The sequence below is a fragment of the Zonotrichia leucophrys genome, chromosome 18, assembly GCF_028769735.1.
Source record: "Zonotrichia leucophrys gambelii isolate GWCS_2022_RI chromosome 18, RI_Zleu_2.0, whole genome shotgun sequence".
In the NCBI taxonomy this organism is placed as follows: domain Eukaryota; kingdom Metazoa; phylum Chordata; class Aves; order Passeriformes; family Passerellidae; genus Zonotrichia; species Zonotrichia leucophrys.
The window spans coordinates 5,722,825-5,740,948 of NC_088187.1; the positions used below are offsets into that span (position 1 = coordinate 5,722,825).

At 45.1% G+C, this 18,124-nt stretch overlaps 1 protein-coding gene across 1 annotated transcript; it reads right to left on the bottom strand.

The window, feature by feature from the left end:
• Nucleotides 1–1,260: 1,260 nt before the first annotated feature.
• Nucleotides 1,261–17,672, bottom strand: LOC135455202 (myosin heavy chain, skeletal muscle, adult). Its single transcript, XM_064728195.1, has 38 exons — nucleotides 17,466–17,672; nucleotides 17,235–17,378; nucleotides 16,987–17,143; nucleotides 15,353–15,380; nucleotides 15,140–15,254; nucleotides 14,968–15,060; nucleotides 14,772–14,835; nucleotides 14,577–14,675; nucleotides 14,368–14,471; nucleotides 14,130–14,268; nucleotides 13,378–13,496; nucleotides 13,133–13,282; nucleotides 12,412–12,582; nucleotides 11,330–11,639; nucleotides 11,097–11,170; nucleotides 10,129–10,216; nucleotides 9,917–10,034; nucleotides 9,478–9,601; nucleotides 8,697–8,833; nucleotides 8,339–8,594; nucleotides 7,357–7,599; nucleotides 7,074–7,250; nucleotides 6,843–6,988; nucleotides 6,665–6,755; nucleotides 6,187–6,576; nucleotides 5,908–6,034; nucleotides 5,613–5,731; nucleotides 4,942–5,138; nucleotides 4,400–4,583; nucleotides 4,148–4,313; nucleotides 3,852–3,976; nucleotides 3,396–3,704; nucleotides 3,091–3,294; nucleotides 2,698–2,823; nucleotides 2,433–2,603; nucleotides 2,237–2,341; nucleotides 1,999–2,094; nucleotides 1,261–1,416 (listed from the first exon to the last, which is right to left on the bottom strand). The coding sequence occupies exons 1-38, from the start codon at nucleotides 17,670–17,672 to the stop codon at nucleotides 1,261–1,263; spliced, it is 5,829 nt and encodes a 1,942-aa protein (XP_064584265.1).
• Nucleotides 17,673–18,124: the final 452 nt, after the last annotated feature.

The following is an 18,124-nucleotide window of genomic DNA, read 5'->3' on the forward strand; positions in this document are numbered from 1 at the left end:
CACCCTGGGGTATTGCCTCAGATGTCTGTGCTTTCTTCACATTACCAAAGGCCAGAGGTAACTGTGGGACAGTGGGTCACTGCCTCATTGTACCCATGGTCTGTTCAGGTTCCCTCCACCTGTGGGGGAGCAGACAGGCAGTTTCCTTGCATTGCCTGCCGGTGCTTACCCCTCATCTCAACTTCCACAAAGCTGGGGGGTGCTCACCTTCCTGCCCAGTCCCCAGCACTGCCTCAGGCTCCAGCCTGAAGCTGATCTCTCTGAGGTGACTTACAGGTACTATTTCATATACATCCATGAATATATCCCAAGATTTCAGGTCCATGCAGAGTTCCCCAAGAACAGGCAGGGTTCAAGCATGTATGGCTATCTTCTGAGACAGGGAAGGTATTTGATACACATTTCCAATAAATGGTGCATCTTCTTACAGAAGTGCAGTTTGCCCTATTCTTTCTATCCAAGGTTATCTTAGAAAACTTATTTTCCTAAGTCCCTGCATGTAGTTGGTCTCCTTGACCTTGTTTCTTCTTATTTTCTCTTCTGCTACCACTGCTGCAAAACGAGCTGATATTTTCACACAATTACACAGAACATGTGGCAGAACTTCCTCCTGACAGGGGATTCTCAGCCCAGAGTCCATTTCTTCATAAATGACACTGTATTTTGTTTCTGTATCTGTGCAATTTGTGGTTTAACAATAGTGAATTTGGTGTATTATTTATTGGCACTGTTTGCTGAGCGTCATGGAAGCCTTCTAATGTACATTTCTAATGTATAGTTCCTTGTCCTTCCTTAGTTCTTGAAATAACTAACAGAATTTCATTGGAAATGTGTTCTTCCTCTTCAACACCACTCTGACTTGCTCAACACCCGCTTGACCAACACAGGCAACAGCAAAAAAAACTTTTCTCTTTCACTCTGTGTCTTTCAAAATCACTTATGTGAGTAAGAAGCTTTCATTGCTCATTGGCTAAAGTGTTATTAAAGGGATAATAATTTGGAAATTAGATTATAAAAAGCTGTACCACCACAAAACTACACAAAGGTTTTAAAAGGCAAAACTGTGTCCAAAGACTAATGGTGATAAAGACTTCATCCGTAAAAAACAAAAACAAATAACCACTCATGATGTGAATGCAAATGAATCTACTCTTTATTGCCTATGTATTGAGCTGATTGCAAATATCAAATCTGGAAGACAGTGACAGAGGGTTCACATTTTGTGCATCCCTCAGGTCACTTTGATGCCTTGTGACATCTTCACTCTTCCTCTTCTATCTTCTTGCCATGCATGTCACGGCTCTTCACTCGGAGCTTGTTGACCTGTGACTCTGCAATGTCAGCCCGCTCCTCGGCCTCCTCCAGCTCGTGCTGGATCTTGCGGAACTTGGACAGGTTCACATTGGACAGCTCCTCCTGTGAGATCAGAGCGAATCAGGGTTCAGGAGCACAGAGCAGGGGTTTCATTCCTGCTGCAAGTCAGCCTTGTGGGGCTGCAAATCTCCATTCCCTTCCCACCACTGCTCACCCATCAACCTCCCACAGAGCTCCTCATCCTCCCCTTCTCAGGACCCTACTGGGACAAGCTTCACCAGGACTGTGTCACACGGGAGAATCAATTTCATCCCTTCAATTTATCCTTTCTGTACTTATTCTCACACTACTTGTCTGTATGAATTATGGGGTTAAGAAGACCAGGAAGCCTTCTGCTGCTGATTAGTAGCAGAGATTCAGGAACTTGTCAGTCACTGGGTGTGGCCCCTGGTTTGTTTACTCTGGCCTCCTGTGTGAAAAAGGCTGCAGATCTTCCCTTAGTGAATGTCCCTGACTACAGGGTGCCCAGAGCTCACCAAAGCCTCATGAAACTATAGCAAAACAGCATGGCCAACAAGTTGTGTCTCAGGAGTTTCTTTACCCTCCTCCTGGTATTCAGCTTCATTCAAGGTGTGTCCTGCCCTAATGGAATTATTCCCATTCCATTCTCCAAGCAATACTTACAGCCTCCTCAGCTTGTCTCTTGTAGGATTTCACTTTCATTTGCAGCTTGTCCACCAGATCCTGCAGCCTCAGCACATTCTTCCTGTCTTCCTCAGACTAAAGCAGTTGGTAAACAGATTAGAGAGTCATATCTTGGTTCTGCATCATGTGAGGTTAACAATTCCCCATGGGGATGATGTGTGCAAAATGTGACTCACTGTGAGAAAGCCCTGTGAGAGCAGGAGAGCTCCTGCCTTACCTGGTAGGTGAGTTCCTTCACCCTGCGCTCGTACTTGCGCACGCCCTTCACGGCTTCAGCGCTGCGCTTCTGCTCAGCATCAACCTCCCCTTCCAGCTCCCGCACCTGCAAGGACAAGCCCAGCCCTGCAGCTGCCCTGCCAATGTCTCTCCAAGGAGGGACACGCTCACTCAGGCAGAGCCCCAGCCCTACACACCCTGGCCTCCAGCTTCTGAAGTTGTTTCTTCCCTCCCTTCAGTGCCAGCTGCTCGGCCTCTTCCAGACGGTGCTGCAGGTCCTTCACTGTCTGGTCCAGGTTCTTCTTCATCCTCTCCAGGTGGGCACTGGTGTCCTGCTCCTTCTTCAGCTCTTCTGCCATCATGGCCGCCTGATCAGAACAAAAGGTCAAAGCCATTTTGGGGCTGGAGATATTTTGGGGAGAGTACATTCACCATCAGCAATGCCAGGAGTGCCCAACTCACATCTGTGATGGCCTTCTTGGCCTTCTCCTCAGCATTGCGGGCTTCCTGGATGGTATCCTCCATTTCACTCTGGATCTGGGAAATGTCTGTTTCCAGCTTCTTCTTGGTGTTGATCAGGCTGGTGTTCTGTGCAACAGGAAAGACAAGATTCCTACTGTCAGAACAAATGCCTCCATATCAAGGCCTGAAAATGTGGCTATGGTTTAGGAAAGTCTTTAGTGCAAGAGACTTCTTTAGCACCACAGCAGCAAACCAGATATTGAGGGCTGGATGGAGGGGACATATTGCAGCACGTTTCTTCAAATGTTTACAGAGGAATCACTTAAAAGATTAATAATAATTTCAGACTTTGTTGTCACTTGTGAATGGGAAAAATTTCCAACACCATCTTACCTGGCTGTGGAGGAGCTGTGCACGTTCAGTGGCATCCAGAAGCTCCTGCTCAGCCAATTTCCTCGACCGCTCCGTCTGCTCCAGGGCTGCCCGGAGCTCCTCAACTTCAGCCTGCAGCAGGTTTGCTCTGCGCTCCACCATGGCCACCTGCTCCTTCAGGTCATCCTGTGTCCTGAGAGCATCGTCCAGGTGCAGCTGGGTGTCCTGGAAAGAGAGACAAGGGGGATTACCAGGCATCAGAGGGTGCTTGAATGGTAAAAATGTCATGAATCGCATTTCTCTTTTTGTAGCTCTGCTGAACAGACCTTGAGCACAGCCTGGGTGTTCCTCAGGTTCTTCTGTGCCTCTGCAGCCTGGCGGTTGGCATGGCTCAGCTGGATCTCCATTTCATTCAGGTCTCCCTCCATCTTCTTCTTCAGTCTCAGGGCTTCATTGCGGCTCCTGATCTCAGCATCCAGGGTGCTCTGCATCGAGTCCACGACTCGCAGGTGGTTTCTCTTCAGCTGGTCAATCTCCTCATCTTTCTCTGCTATCTTCCTGTCAATCTCAGACTTCACTTGGTTGAGCTCAAGCTGCAGGCGCAGGATCTTCCCCTCCTCATGTTCCAGGGAGGCCTGGACAATTCAGCACAAAGGACGTTTTACTTTCAAAATAATCTTTTATGCGATTCCATATGAAAGGAAGGCTTGGATCCTGCTCTCTCTCCAAAGGCCTACACCCATACTCTTGGTGGGGCCATCATTAATTTGCCTTGTCTGTACCTCAGCTTCCTCCAGGGAGGCTTGCAGTTCGGATTTCTCCGTCTCAATCTGCTTCTTCACTTTCTCCAGCTCATGAATGGCCTTTCCTCCCTCCGCAATCTGCTCCGTGAGGTCGGAAATCTCCTCTGTGGGAACAATGATCAATGGCATGGTCAGGCACAGAGCAGAATGGGAAGGGCCCTGTCCCACCAAGGTGACAGGCATCTCTGCAGACCTGCAGGCACAGAGCCATGAACAATGGTGGGAATGGCTGATAGTGAGAAAGGCCAGGGAGGAGCAGAGGGCCAGGGACTTACGCTGCAAGTTCTTGTTCTCCCGCTTCATTGTTTCCAGGTGGTCCAAGGACTCCTCATAGGCATTCTTCATCTTGAACAGCTCCGTGCTCAGAGAGCGCGACTCCTTCTGCGAGGCCTCCAGCTCAGCCTGCGTTTCCTCATACTTCTGCTTCCATTCTGCCAGGATCTGAAGAGAAATGGGGGGTGAGTAGGGCTGTGGCCATCACGGGGCCCTGCTCTGGCCAGGAGTGCTGGTGCTGGAGGCCAAAAGACCTTGTCAAAGTTCTTCTGCTTCTTATCCAGAGCAGCACAGGCAGCATTGGATCTCTCCACATCAATCATCAGGTCCTCCACTTCATTCTGCAGCCTCTGCTTTGTCTTTTCCAGGGAGGCACATTTGGCATTGACAGCCTCAACATGCTCCTCTGCATCCTGCAGGCGCTGGGCCAGCTTCTTCCTGAGAGGCGACAAGCACAGTTGCACATCAGAGCCTGGAAAGACGTCAGTTCTATACTGTCATGAGAGGTCAGCTGGTCACTTTAAGGGTTTTGAACTGCGAACTTTTCACAGATATGTATGGATCTACACTTTGCTTTGTCCTATCACCTTGGAAGAATTAGGCCTGTTTTAGCACTTCTAAAGCCTATGTTTTCTAGTTCCAATCTCTCTTTTTCTCTTTCTCCCTCCTTTTTTTACAAAGAGAGTATGTCCTTGCTTCACTCCCATTCTTATCTTAACCCACTGTCAGAGATTCAAATTTCCCGTGACCAGTTTCAGTCTTCTCCCATCATTTTCCATTCTGCTTCCCCACGTACTTGGCCTCCTCGAGCTCCTCCGTGCGCTGAATCGCGTCCGTCTCGTATTTGGTTCTCCACTGGGCCACTTCACCATTTGCCTTGGACAGGGCTCGCTGCAGCTCCCCCTTGGCCTCCTGCTCCTCCTCATATTGTTCCCGGAGCAAGTCACAGTCATGGCGAGCAGACTGCAGGGCATGGGCCAGGGCGTTCTTCGCCTGTGGGGACATTGGGTTTGGCAAACTTGAATACTTATCTTTAAATCCCTCTTGACTGTGAACTTGAAAGTGAAATTGAAATGAATTATTAGGCAAATGTATAGCTTGGAGCTGGTGAAGCCCTCATTGACCTTCTGGAGCATCAGGATGCATTTGTGACTCTTGGTACAGTAATCTGCTGTTTGTATATATGTTCACACATGTGTGGCTGAATCCTGTCTTAGAGGATCTTCAGAATCTCATGGAAGAATCTCATGTGGAATACTTCCTCCAGCACATACAGCATCCTGCTTCCTTCCCTCCCTTGTGGTAGAGTGAAGGGCTGTGCATTAGTACTGTTCCCTTCAAGCTTATGTGTGTTTGGGGAAAGAACACTGAAGCAGTCTAGCGCCAGTCAGTATTCTGCAGATGGTATTCTGCATCCCCCATATTTTGGGGGTGATGTAGGCTGTGGATGTTAGAGTACTTCCAGACCTTGATTTCTTCCTCTAGATGTCTCTTGAGTTCCTCAATCTGTTGGGTAAATCCTTGCTTGCCCCTAGACAGCTGAGAGATCAAAGCATCTTTCTCCTCCACCTGGCGGGAAAATTCACCTGGAAAAGGAAAGAAAAAAAGGATGCACACTGTTACTCCTACAACACCTTCTGCTTGTAAAGCCATGTAACCTGTAATGGCCTGGAGAAATTATACCAGTTGCCACCTTGTACTCTCAGGCTCACTCAGGGCGTGCAGGTACTGCCACTGAAATTTGGGGATGAGGATGTCTCACCTGACTCTGTCTGCAGACGAGCTCTTTGCGTATTGAGGTCGTTGATCATGCGCTGATTCTGCTCCTCCTTAGTTTTAAGCTCACTCAGCTGATCTTCCAGTGTGCGGCACATCTTCTCCAGATTGGCCTAGAGAGGAAACACAGGAAAGGAAAAGAGATGATAGTCTGCACTCTGCCTTATTGTCAACGTGAAGATTTTGTTTCTGGGAATGAGTGTTGCAGAGGCAGCTTTTGTGCCACACTTTGTCCCTGTGAGCATCTTCTCCTGCAACTCCATACCTTGGCTTTGGAGACAGACTCCATGTTGCTGGCCAAGTCATCAATCTCCATCTTCAGCTCACTCTTCTCCTTCTCCAGCTTCTGCTTCACGCGTTGCAGGTTGTCGATCTGCTCGCCCAGCTCAGCTGTGCTGTCCGCGTGCTTCTTGCGCAGGGCAGAAGCCGTGGCTTCGTGCTGCAGCGTGGCCTCTTCCAGGTCACGGCGCATCTTCTGGAACTCTGCCTCACGCTTCTTGTTCATCTCAATCTGAGCTGCTGTGGCCCCTCCTGCTTCTTCCAGGCGCTCGCTGATCTCCTCCAGCTCCCTGGACAGGTCAGCGCGATGCTTCTCCGCTTTAGCGCGAGAGGTTCGCTCTGCCTCAATCTCCTCCTCCAGCTCCTCAATGCGGGCCTGCAGAACAGCAGGGACCCTTCACAGCCATGCCCTCCTCCTGCCTGAGCTGAGCCTGAGCAAGGCAGGGCAAGGCACAGAGACTTGCCTGCAGCTCCTTGATCTTCTTCTGAAATTGCATGCCCAGGGCCTGTTCATCCTCGATCTTGCTCTGGATCTGGCTGATTTCAAAGTCTTTCCTTTGGGACAAGTGAACCGTGTTAGAGCACAAAGAAACAAGACAAGTGCTGCAGCCCAGCACTCACGGGCCCCAGAGCCACACTTACTTCTTCAGTTTCTCATCCAGCTGCTGCTTGTCATTCTCCAAATCCATGATGCTGTCCTGGGCCAGCTTCAGGTCTCCTTCCAGTTTCCTCTTCGCTCTCTCCAGGTCCATGCGCAGTTTCTTCTCTTGCTCCAGGGACCCTTCCAGCTAAACACAACAAGACCATCAGGGCTCTGCCAGACAGCTTGGACTCCATACCTGTCCTGTTCCTGCTCTGTATCTGTGTGCTTACATCATCCACTTGCTGTTCCAGCTTGGTCTTGGCTTTGGTCAGAGTATTGACTTTGTCTTCCTCTACCTGCAGGTCATCCAGGGTCTGCTGATGTGCCTCTTGGAGGGCTTTCTTCTCCTTTGTCAGCTTGGCAATTGTCTCGTCCAAAGCTGCCATCTCCTCAGTCAGGTTTTTCACCTTTGAGAAGAAGGGAGCAAATATAAATAAAGGAACTAGCTATAGATGTCCTGTAATGGCACACACCCCATTTTCTGGAGTGTGAGTGACAGGTTCTACCTCATACCTTGTTTTCAGTGGCATGTTTTTCCTTCTCCACCTTGGCCAGTGTTAGCTCAAGGTCATCAATATCTTTCTTCAATTCTGAACATTCATCCTCCAGCTTCCTCTTCTTGGCTGTCAGCTCAGCATTGATTTCCTCTTCATCCTCAGCCCTTTCTGTCAGCTCCTTAATTTTAGCTTCCAGCTGGATTTTGTTTTTGATGAGCTGGTCACACCTTTCCTCAGCATCAGCCAAGCTATCTGCTTCCTGGTGGAGAGACAGAAATTTGTGGGTTTTGATCTTTTGAACATTCACTGCTCTGCCTTTTTTAATCACAGAGTATGTAGGTTTAAAAGTAGCAGCTGAACCTGATCTTCAAGATCAGCAACAGAGGGATCTTGAGTGATCTGTACTGGTAAACCTTGTCATTTGGAATCAATATTTATTCCAAAGTTTTTGTGTCTCCTAAATTTGTCTCCCAGGGCAGTTATCTATGACAATGCCTCATAGAATAATCACTAATGCAGAACAGAACATTCTAATTCAATTTCTAATTTCAGCATGAGTATGGGCTTGGAACATGTTTTTTTTTTTTCTCCTGGAAATTTTATCTACTCGCTTTTTCTTTGGTTGTCTCAACAAAGCATTAAAATATTTGTTACTTAGAGGCTTTTCAATTTTTGATAACACATTTTTGAGAAAGAAATGTATCACTTTTCTATAGACTACATGGTCAATAAAGTTCTAGTCTATCAGCTACCTCTGTGGCTTCTTTCCAGGCCACGTCTAGGATCTTCTGTGGTAACTAGCTGATAATTTCATTCAGTGTTAAGAAACTCCCTTGTCCTTTTTGAGTTTTAATGGGAAGTATTCATGTTTCTGAAAATAATCAAGGATTTATTGTATGTAGGAAAAGTAGGTCTTTCTTTGAGTCTCTTTGCAGGACAAGAAGCATTCTGTCAGTATACGATTCTTTTTCCAGAGGAAAATGAACAGTGATACTCACAGCCTGCACTTGGAGCTGCAGGTCATTTTTCTCCTGCACCAGGGCCACCATTTTCTCTTCCAGCTCCTTCCGCTTTGCCTCAGACTTTGCAAGCTCTTCCTTGGTTTTCTCAAACTCTTCCTTCATGTTGGCCATTTCTTTCTCAGACTCTGCACTCTTCAGCAATGGCTTGATCTTGAAGAACAGCTTCATCCATGGCCAGTGTTTGACATTCATGAATGAGCGAACGTTGTACTGGATGCAGAAGATGGACTCTCTGAATTGAAATTTACACAGTTATTATATGGATATGGTGTGATTACTTTAAACTTCATCAGTAAAGTTCCATGAAAATCAACTAATTATGAGAAATATCTACCTCCTCTCCACCATTCTCTTATACTCCACTCTCATCAGGAAGCCCCTGCACCTGGCTTGTGTGCGAGTGATGATTTCTGCCAACTTGTCGTCTCTCATCTCCTCCAGGAGTCCCAGCAACCCAGCTTTGAAGAACACCTTGAGAAATTAAATGTTGCACCATGTCATTGTGATGTAGGATAGAACAGAGCACTGAGTCATTCAGATTGCTGACAGACTTTAATGGCCATGATCAGTATCACCTTGGGCCCTCTCCCATATCCTCTGTCCAAGGCCTTAGGACTTTCCATAATCTCAGCCCTAAGCATTCAGTCCTTGTCTGAGCTATGTGTCATGAGTACTGGGTTCCAATTCATCCACAGCCTCAGCCACTCCTATGCCTGGTCATGGACACTGGTGAGCTCTACCATGACCTGTTAATTCTTGGTTTGATGTTAGACCAATCTCACTTCTGTGTCTATGTCAATGAATTAATGACTAGGGTCTTGCCTTTTTTACCTACCTATATGTGACCCTGACAAATGTTGAAAAACAAGGTTTTATGGCTTCAACTTAGATCATTCTTATTGTAACAAACTTCACTGATAGTGTGGACTCCCACTTGAGTCTGACTACCATTCCTGGGTCATCCTCACTTGCCTTGATTACAGTGAGACTGGGCACTTGCTGGTAGTAGCCCCTAGTCTGGCAGATCTGTTATGTTATTGTGCTGTGCCTGATTCCCTGACAGAGCCCACTCTCACTGGTTTGGACAACCTTTTCAGACAGGTCTTGTTTTTTACCTTGGTGTGACCAAATCTGTACTGGGTATGGTCTACATCAATGGATCCAAGGAGCTTCTCTGAAGCTTTCTTGTTATCCATGAACTGTCCCTCTGGGATAGCACTGGCATTAAGTACTCTGTATCTGTAGGAGAAAGCAGAACATTAAGAAATCTCATTCGTTGAAACCACCACCATAACTTTTCAGACTGTACCATTGAACCAATCTCATGCCTAGAGATAGTTCGCCCTCGAAGGAGAGAATATGGGAAATGCTTTTAATAGTAATTCTAAGTACAAAACAATCATGATCTCAGCACCACCACATCATCATAAACTGATGGTGAAACATCTACATGTATGATCAGTACCAATCTAAAATTAAAAGTTCAAAGTATATTATAAGAAGATTAGTCTCTTCAGCTTGCTCTGAATTGGCAGAAAGGTTCATAGCTCTCACCTCTGTTTGAAGTCAGCATAGAGGACTCTGCTGGGGAACCCTTTCCTGCAGATCCTGATCCCTTCCAGCACGCCGTTACAGCGCAGCTGGTGCAGCACCAGCTCGTGCTCCATGGCACCTGACAAATACCACCATTAGTGACCACCCTGCTGTTTGGCACTCAGGAGAAGAGCTTCTGCTGCTCCAGCTTTCCTCCCCTTATCTTGCCTTACCAGGTGTTTTAGTTTCATTGGGGATGATACAGCGCACAAAATGGGGGTGAGTGCTTCTCAAGTTAGCCATCAGCTTGTTCAAATTCTCCTGTGAGATCATGAAATGAAGTTTACATTATTAAGGGTAAGCAGTAGAATCTTAACAGTGGATGTAACAAACTGATGTTTCAGGATGCAGACCTGTCTTCTCCAATACAACTTGCAGAACTCCCAAAAGGAAAATTGGAAGCTTAAGGGTCCCAAATTTTGGTTTTGAAGTTCTTTTATGGAATAATGGTTAGCATTACTTTTCCTTGACCTCCTCATCCAAATACAGGGCTATCATCTCACAGTTTTCCTTTGAGCTGGTAATTCTTGTAGTATAGTGTTGGGGATATTAAATAGACGACACGCTCCTGATCGAGCATGACTAACATCTGATTTTTCAGCTAAGTAAGTTGTTTCTAAATGAACGGGATAGGCCATATAAAATGACTCTTTAATAGTATTCAGTCTCAAACTTAGAAGACAACTGAAAACTGACCTCAGAAGCCAGAAATTTGATATATTTAATCTTCGATCTTTTTCTGCATTGAAATCCAGTCATTGTCTTAAAATCCTATAATGTTGGAGTAATTTCTTTTTGCTTTTTATGTTTGATCTATTATTTTCAAATTTTACTATGAGTCAGTACTGAAAATCTGCCTAAAGACATAAAAAAAGTCTAGGAAATATATCTGAATGCTATTGAGATGATTTTAAGGAAGTTAGCTGGTAAGTTACTCACTCCCATCTAAGTAGGTGAACTTTAGATATCTTTGTGGAATACTCAAAGATGGCGTTATAAAAGGAATATTGTGTAAGTTACAAGGATGGAAAGGGAAGGGTTTTAAAGGATGACAAGAGTTACATCCAAAATGGAAACAGACCTTTCAGTTTCAGACTAAAATGCTTTCTATCTTTAAGGAGATATTAAATATTCTAATTACCCTGAAAAGGGCTGAGACAGTCTGGAAAGAAGAACCCTTCTTCTTGCCTCCCTTCTTGCCACCACCACCAGCATCTGAAAATAAAGGAAAATTAAAAAAAAGTTTTATAATATGGACAAGATATATTGGATACCACAAAACACAAAGCCACTTTACATTTCTAGTGTTTACAGCTTTAATTCTAAAAAAAATTTGTCCTACAATAAAAATGCAATTTCGACAAAAAAACTGACCTGCATCAGCTCCACCATAGCTGGCAAAGAGTAAAGCCAGGGTCTTGACAGATGATTTCTGGTACAGCCCAATGACAGTTTCATTCAGAGGATCCTTGTTCTTCTCCAGCCAACCAGAGATGTTGTAATCCACTGTGCCAGCATAGTGCACCAGGGAGAAATGGGCCTCAGCCTTGCCTTTGCCTGGCTTGGGCTTCTGGAAGTTGTTGGACTTGCCCAGGTGCTGGTCATAGAGCTTGTTCTTGAAAGAGGTGTCAGTTGCCTTGGGGAACATGCACTCCTCTTCCAGGATGGAGAAGATGCCCATGGGCTGGGAGAAATCACAAGAAGTGAAAAGGGAAGATTAATGGAAATGTTCAATGTCGCATTAGATGGGATGTTCTTCTGCCTGGTCTAGTGGAAGGAGTCCCCCACCATGGTAGGGGATTGGAACAAAATGTTCTTTATGGTCCCTTCCAACCCAAAACATTCTGTGACTCTATGACAATGACAAGAAACCTGGGCTATGAACATCAAAGTCTGGTTGTACTATTGGCAGCATCTCATCCTGGATGAAAGCCTGGGTTTACCAGGAGCTATTCTCAGTCAAGGAGTTAATTTCTGCTATTTCTTCCTCCCTGCAGCCTATCTTCATGGAACTGGTAGAAATGTCTGTCCAGTTCACATGAGAATTCGTTGTAGAATTGGGGAAGCAATGATAAAGAGAAAAACATAGGGAAAAGAAGCTTCCAGGGGCTCTGTAGATTGTGGAGGTGAGTTGATATGATATTTGTTTATCAAATTTGTCTGTAGAATTTGGATTTGAGCCTTTGGAAAAGGAAGGAGACTGAATCCAGTGTGTTTTACAAGTCTTTTGGTTAAAGTCCAGGCTACTTTTCCATGCTTGAAGACTAGATGAGGAAGATTGATGACACACATATGCATTTCCCCATTTCTCTTTCCCAGGCTAAAATAAAATTCAGTACAAAAGTACTTTCCTTAACCAATGGTATGTCTCTGGCTGTGAGTTCCCTCTGAGCTGACTGTGCCTCGGAAACATCACAGAATTCCCACAGCCATCATATCATGCAAGGCAAAGGTACCTTCTCAATGAGCTCAATGCAGGCAGCCAGGTCCATGCCAAAGTCAATGAACTCCCATTCAATGCCCTCCTTCTTGTACTCCTCCTGCTCCAGCACGAACATGTGGTGGTTGAAGAACTGTTGCAGTTTCTCATTGGTGAAGTTGATGCACAGCTGCTCAAAGCTGTTGAACTGCCCAAAGCAAGGAAAGGTGCACAGGTTCTCAAGGTGTGCCAAAACACACAGGACTTGCTGCCATTCTCCTAAGGCTGTTTGAAGTTGAAATACCAGTCCCAGCCCTACTATACCACCATGTCTTTCTACTCTAACACTCACTGTCCTTGAAGGACACTTTCATTATTACTTTGCAAATCAAGCCAAAAGTGTCAATTCTTTTTCACTGTGCTACTCAGCTGCACGTCTTTGGTAAGCTCAGTAGCCCCATGGTGTCAGTTCTCTGAGCTGCTGGGTGGTAGAAACCTCCTGAGTCTCCCACCTAAGAATTTTCCAGGTCTCAGAACAAAAATCTGGGGGTTTTGTGTTCTGACACAGAAGTCCTTGCATCATCACTGCATTCACAGAACAGGAAACACACTGTGAACTTGCCAGACCACTGCCTCTACAAGAGCATCCACCCCTTTGGCTCATAGCTGTGTGAGCCTTAGTCCTCTGTGTGCTCCTGTGTCCTCCTGACCCCTCCTTGCCCATTGCTTGACTGTGGTGTCAAACCCTTGCTCCTTACATCAAAGATCTCAAAGCCAGCAATGTCCAGCACACCAATGAAGTACTGCCTGGGCTGCTTTGTGTCCAGCTGTTGGTTGATACGAACAACCATCCACAGGAACATCTTCTCAAACATTGCCTTGGCCAGGGCACCCACTGAATTGTTCACCTACAGCAGAGGAGACAGGATTGGAATTACCTCTGAGGGGCAAAGAAAAATGTGACATGACCTTCCAGCTGTGCATTTTTGACTGTCAGTGTTACCTGTGTCACGTTTTGACCTTTGGTCACAAATTCATTCCCAACCTTGACTCGGGGGTAACACAAGGCCTTGAGAAATTCAGCTGAGTTGAGGCCCGTTAGGTAGGCAGCCTTGTCAGCCACTGGAGGTGGGGAGAGAGAGAAAAGCCTTTGTTCATGGACCATCTCTGTACTTCAGGTGTTGTGAACAACTTTGCTGTTCATGTTCTAGGAATGGAAGAGGATTTATCTCATTCCATATTGAAGGCCTGTGAAGCAATGCAAATTCTGGACACTACTGATGGTGGTCTTGGAAGGCAAGAACAAGTATGACTTGGATAGGAAGAGCTTGAATCTGGAATTTCCCAGAAGAACAACCAAAAGCCACTAGCAGGACATAAGGCAAGGCATATTCTCTTTCTGTGGGAAAGGGATTTGTGGGTAGCACAGCTTGCAGGAGGTATTTCTTTAAAAACACAATTGCCCATCAGGGTGTCTTAGTTCTCGGGGCTTTGAGAGAGAGAGAGAGAGATATCCTGTGTTGAAATTGAAGTTTCTGCATTCAGGCAGCATGATTTTGGGGAGCCACCATTGGATAAAATAATGGGACTTCCCATGACTAGAAAAGAACCTCTGCAGTTAGAGGGCGCGGGGGAATAAAGGAATTCTCTGTGTGGTATGTGGGGACTCAGGCCACAGCAGTGTGCCTCTGGAGGCTAACATATCGCCTCTGGAGGCAGAGAAGGGCACAAATCAGCCCCTGGATTTGCTGATACCTTCTGTGCCATCAGGCTCTGCCTGCTCCTCTCGTTGCTTCTGCTTGAACTTCAGGTTCCCATAGTGCATGACAGCCCCTGTCAGCTTGTAGATGGCTGTTTTCTCATCTGCAGTGAAGCCCAGGATGTCAATGGCACTCTGCAGTCAAAATAATGAATTCAAAGATGTGTCCTTAGTGGGTCAGAGATGTAACTCTCAAGACATGCTCTCTAGGTACCTTGTTGCTGTGTTACTTACATCTGTAGCCATGAGCTCCTCCTGGTCATCAATGCTGGGCACAGTGACCTCCCCTTGACTCACATAGTGGAAATCGTAGGGGTTGGTGGTAATGAGGAGCATGTCTGCAAATAGGAAGAGGCAAAGCATAGGTTTACTTTTGCCCACAGGGGAGAGAGGGAGCTTTTCCTAAGTGATCAACCCCAAAAAGTCATAATGCTTTTTCCTACCAATTAGCTCTGGCTTCTTGTTGGACATGATCTGATAAAAGATGTGGTAGCTCCTTTCCGCCTTGAGCTGGAAAGTGACTCTGGACTTCTCCAGCAGATCTGGCAAGGATGGTAGAAAGAGTTAGGCACTTGTGGGAATGTACATGGAGATGGGAATTTGGGAAGGGATGGGGGCAGTCCAGGAGAATCTCTTACAAGTTTCAATGTCAGCAGAAGCCAGTTTGCCTGTGGCACCAAAGTGGATTCTGATGAATTTGCCCTGTGAAGCAGAAGCAGCAGCAGGTCAGCCTGGAAGTGTTCTGCTGATGTCTCCTTTGCATGAAGAACTGTTCAGGCAACAAGTGTGTTGCCATGAGCGGGGGGAGAGATTTTATGCAAAGCAAGAACTCACAAAGCGTGAGGAGTTGTCGTTCCTCACGGTCTTGGCATTTCCAAAGGCCTCCAGCAGTGGGTTGGCGCTGATGATTTGATCCTCAAGTGTCCCCTAGAATAGAAGTCTTCTTGTCATGATCTAGTTCATGAGGAAATTGGATACTTGCAGGTTTCTATCCCTGGGACCTCACCTGCATTTTGCCTGAGGTCTGCTCCTCCTTTTTCTTGTCTCCACTGGCTGCAATTGTTGCAAAGTACTGGATGACACGCTTGGTGTTCACAGTCTTCCCGGCCCCGGATTCTCCGCTGCCAAAGCCAAGAGAGAAGCAGAGGGTGCGTGGTCAGGCAGGAGGGGCCCTGGCACCGGGCAGCCCTGCAGGGACCCGTGCAGGGGGGGTACCTACGTGATCAGGATGGACTGGTTCTCCCGATCTGTGAACAAGGCAGAAAATAAATTATTATTATTATGTGTCATGAATATCATTGATAAAATTGTTCCTGTGGCTTTTAGTAGGTGCACTAGCACTGGGCATCTATTTCCATTAATAAACCTTTCTACCTTCACCCCTACTTCCTTTTCTAATATTTAATATTCCTAGATCCAGTTGGGAAATTGATGTCATGACCCTGAGGTGATGCTAAGTATAGCACACTTGCACTTCTTTTTTTGGCTATTCCCTTCGTGTCATACTATTAATTTTGTTGTAGAAATTATTCCAACTAATGATCAGTTTTGTAGAGTTACTGATTAAATTGTCTATCAGCAAGCTGAATTGAACTGGAGCATGTGCTTCTCATAAAGTTTATTACATAGGAGCAACCATTCCTGATCAATCAATAAGTCTCCTGAATGGTTTTTATGTTGTTGGCCAATTGATTATTGCCTAAAGAAAATCAAAGTAACATTATAAATATGTACTAACCTTTACTGGAGTAGTCTGCCATAATCTAGAATATTCAAATTTTGGTACTTACCTAAGCAGATTCAATATTTCTCTTTGCTATATCTTCAGCTGAGTTTGCTTTCCACAATTTTGTTTGGTTGCTTTTTTAACCTATGCTCCCATTGTGACTCCATTGACAAAACCTTTGCACTATAAAAACTGGAAAATCTCCAGGAAGAGACTAATCAATTAGGGAACTAATTTTTAGTGGAGTAGTCTGGGCTTGCACTCACAATGTTTCTGCATGTCTTATGAAGGTGTCAGCAAGGGTAAATATACTACACCTTTGATCCTGATAAGACACACTACTCAAACATCAATTTAATATTGTTTGTTTTCATTGAATTCTCTTCCAATTACCTTTCTTAACACTCTGAATGCTACAGATTGAAATACAGTAACTGGGGACAAAAGATGGAAGAAGATTTCTTTTAAAAAATTAAAATACATGTTATTATACTGTTATCTATATTTCTGACCAATCTGCTCTTTCCTAAAATTCTGGATATTTAGACAGTGCTAGAAACAGTCACTACCCTTCTTTGGTATTTCTTTCCTTTATAATAATGAATGAAAAAGAAGAAATTGATTGAGACAGAGGAAGGAAGTTATCATTTTTCTGAGCAGGTTTCGCTGCAATTTCTGACTGAGACTGCTTCCAGAGTTTTTGTAAAGCTACCATAAAAAACATTGGCTCCAATGTTTAATGTACTTTCCATTTACAGACAGCGTTATTTACAGAAATTCACCCTAGTGATTTTCAGTCCTGCATAGCAAATTATTCAAAGAAAAATCCTTTCATCTGAGAAAAAGCAGAGATTTAAAATATATCCAAATTTCTTGAATGGAAAATCTGACAATATATTCAATGTTAAATCATATCCTCCCAAATACAGGGGCCATGAAAATTTAACATTGATTTCTATAAGCTTTATCTAAATTATGATGTTCAGTAAAAAATCTATTTACAGAGATGACAGAACATCCACATTCCCAGCAACATTAAACTGAACTATTGTACAGTGAAAAGACTTTTTTTTCTCCTTTGTGAGTATTTACAGCCAAGTGATTTTAAATAAAATCATGAAACTCACCAGTCAGCATGAACTGATAGGCGTTGTCAGAGATGGAGAAGATGTGTGGAGGGGCCTCCTGGCGCTTCTTGCCTCGGTAGGCCAACACCACCTCGGGGTTGTACACCGGCAGCCACTTGTAGGGGTTGACAGTGACGCAGAAGAGACCCGAGTAGGTCTGCAAGGAAGGGACACAGCACGTTGCCTTGCCCTGAGCCTGGCCCAGCAGCTCCTGAGGCTGCCCAGAGGAAGCTGCTGCTGCCACTTACGTAGATCATCCAGGCTGCGTAACGCTCTTTGAGGTTGTACAGCACAGCGGGTTCGTGCAGGTGGGTCATCATGGCCATGTCCTCGATTTTGTCATACTTGGGTGGGTTCATGGAGAAGACTTGGTCTTCCTTCACAGTCAGGGTCTGCCACAGAATAGAGAGATGTATGTATGTCAGCTAAGAACCTAGAGTGGGAATTAAATTTTGTTTGTGCATTTTGCATTTATTTACCTCTCCACCTTCAGACTTGACAGTGACCTTCCCTGCATCCTTACTCTCGATCTTCCCCTTCACATAGGACTCCTTTGGATGTACCACAAAGACACAGGTCTTGGCATCAAACGGTTTGTTCTGGGCCTCAATTCTCTCCTTCTCTGTTTTTCGGAGGTAAGGAGCCGCCTCGCCAAAGGCGGCCATGTCAGCGTCTGGAGCCGACATTGTTGCACGTCTTCAGGAGCCGCAGTCTGCAGGGTCCTCTGTGGGCTACAAGATATGTTGTATCAGTGAATGAACATCTTTATGTGAAAGAAAGGAAATCTCTTGCCTTTTGATCTTTTGAAATTTTGAAGTAGATATAAGCAAGTCAAAAGTTGGATTTAAACTTCCCAGTCTTGGCTGAGAATACTTACATAGCTCTCTAAAATTAATCCTTAGACATCCAGCTACGAGTCCATGTACAGAACAACAGTTAAGTGTACAGTATGTTGTGAAGTTTAGCAGTATTATTTCAACTTTGTAAACTCTAGCAAATTTGGCTGTTCCCATAACAGAGTCTCTGTTTTTGTGGGTTTTTTTAATGCTACTAAAAGTCTCTGAAATAGTTCTTTTTTTCTGATAGCAAGTAGTGGCTTTCTAAAAATTACTTGCTATGGATAATTCATCTTGAATTA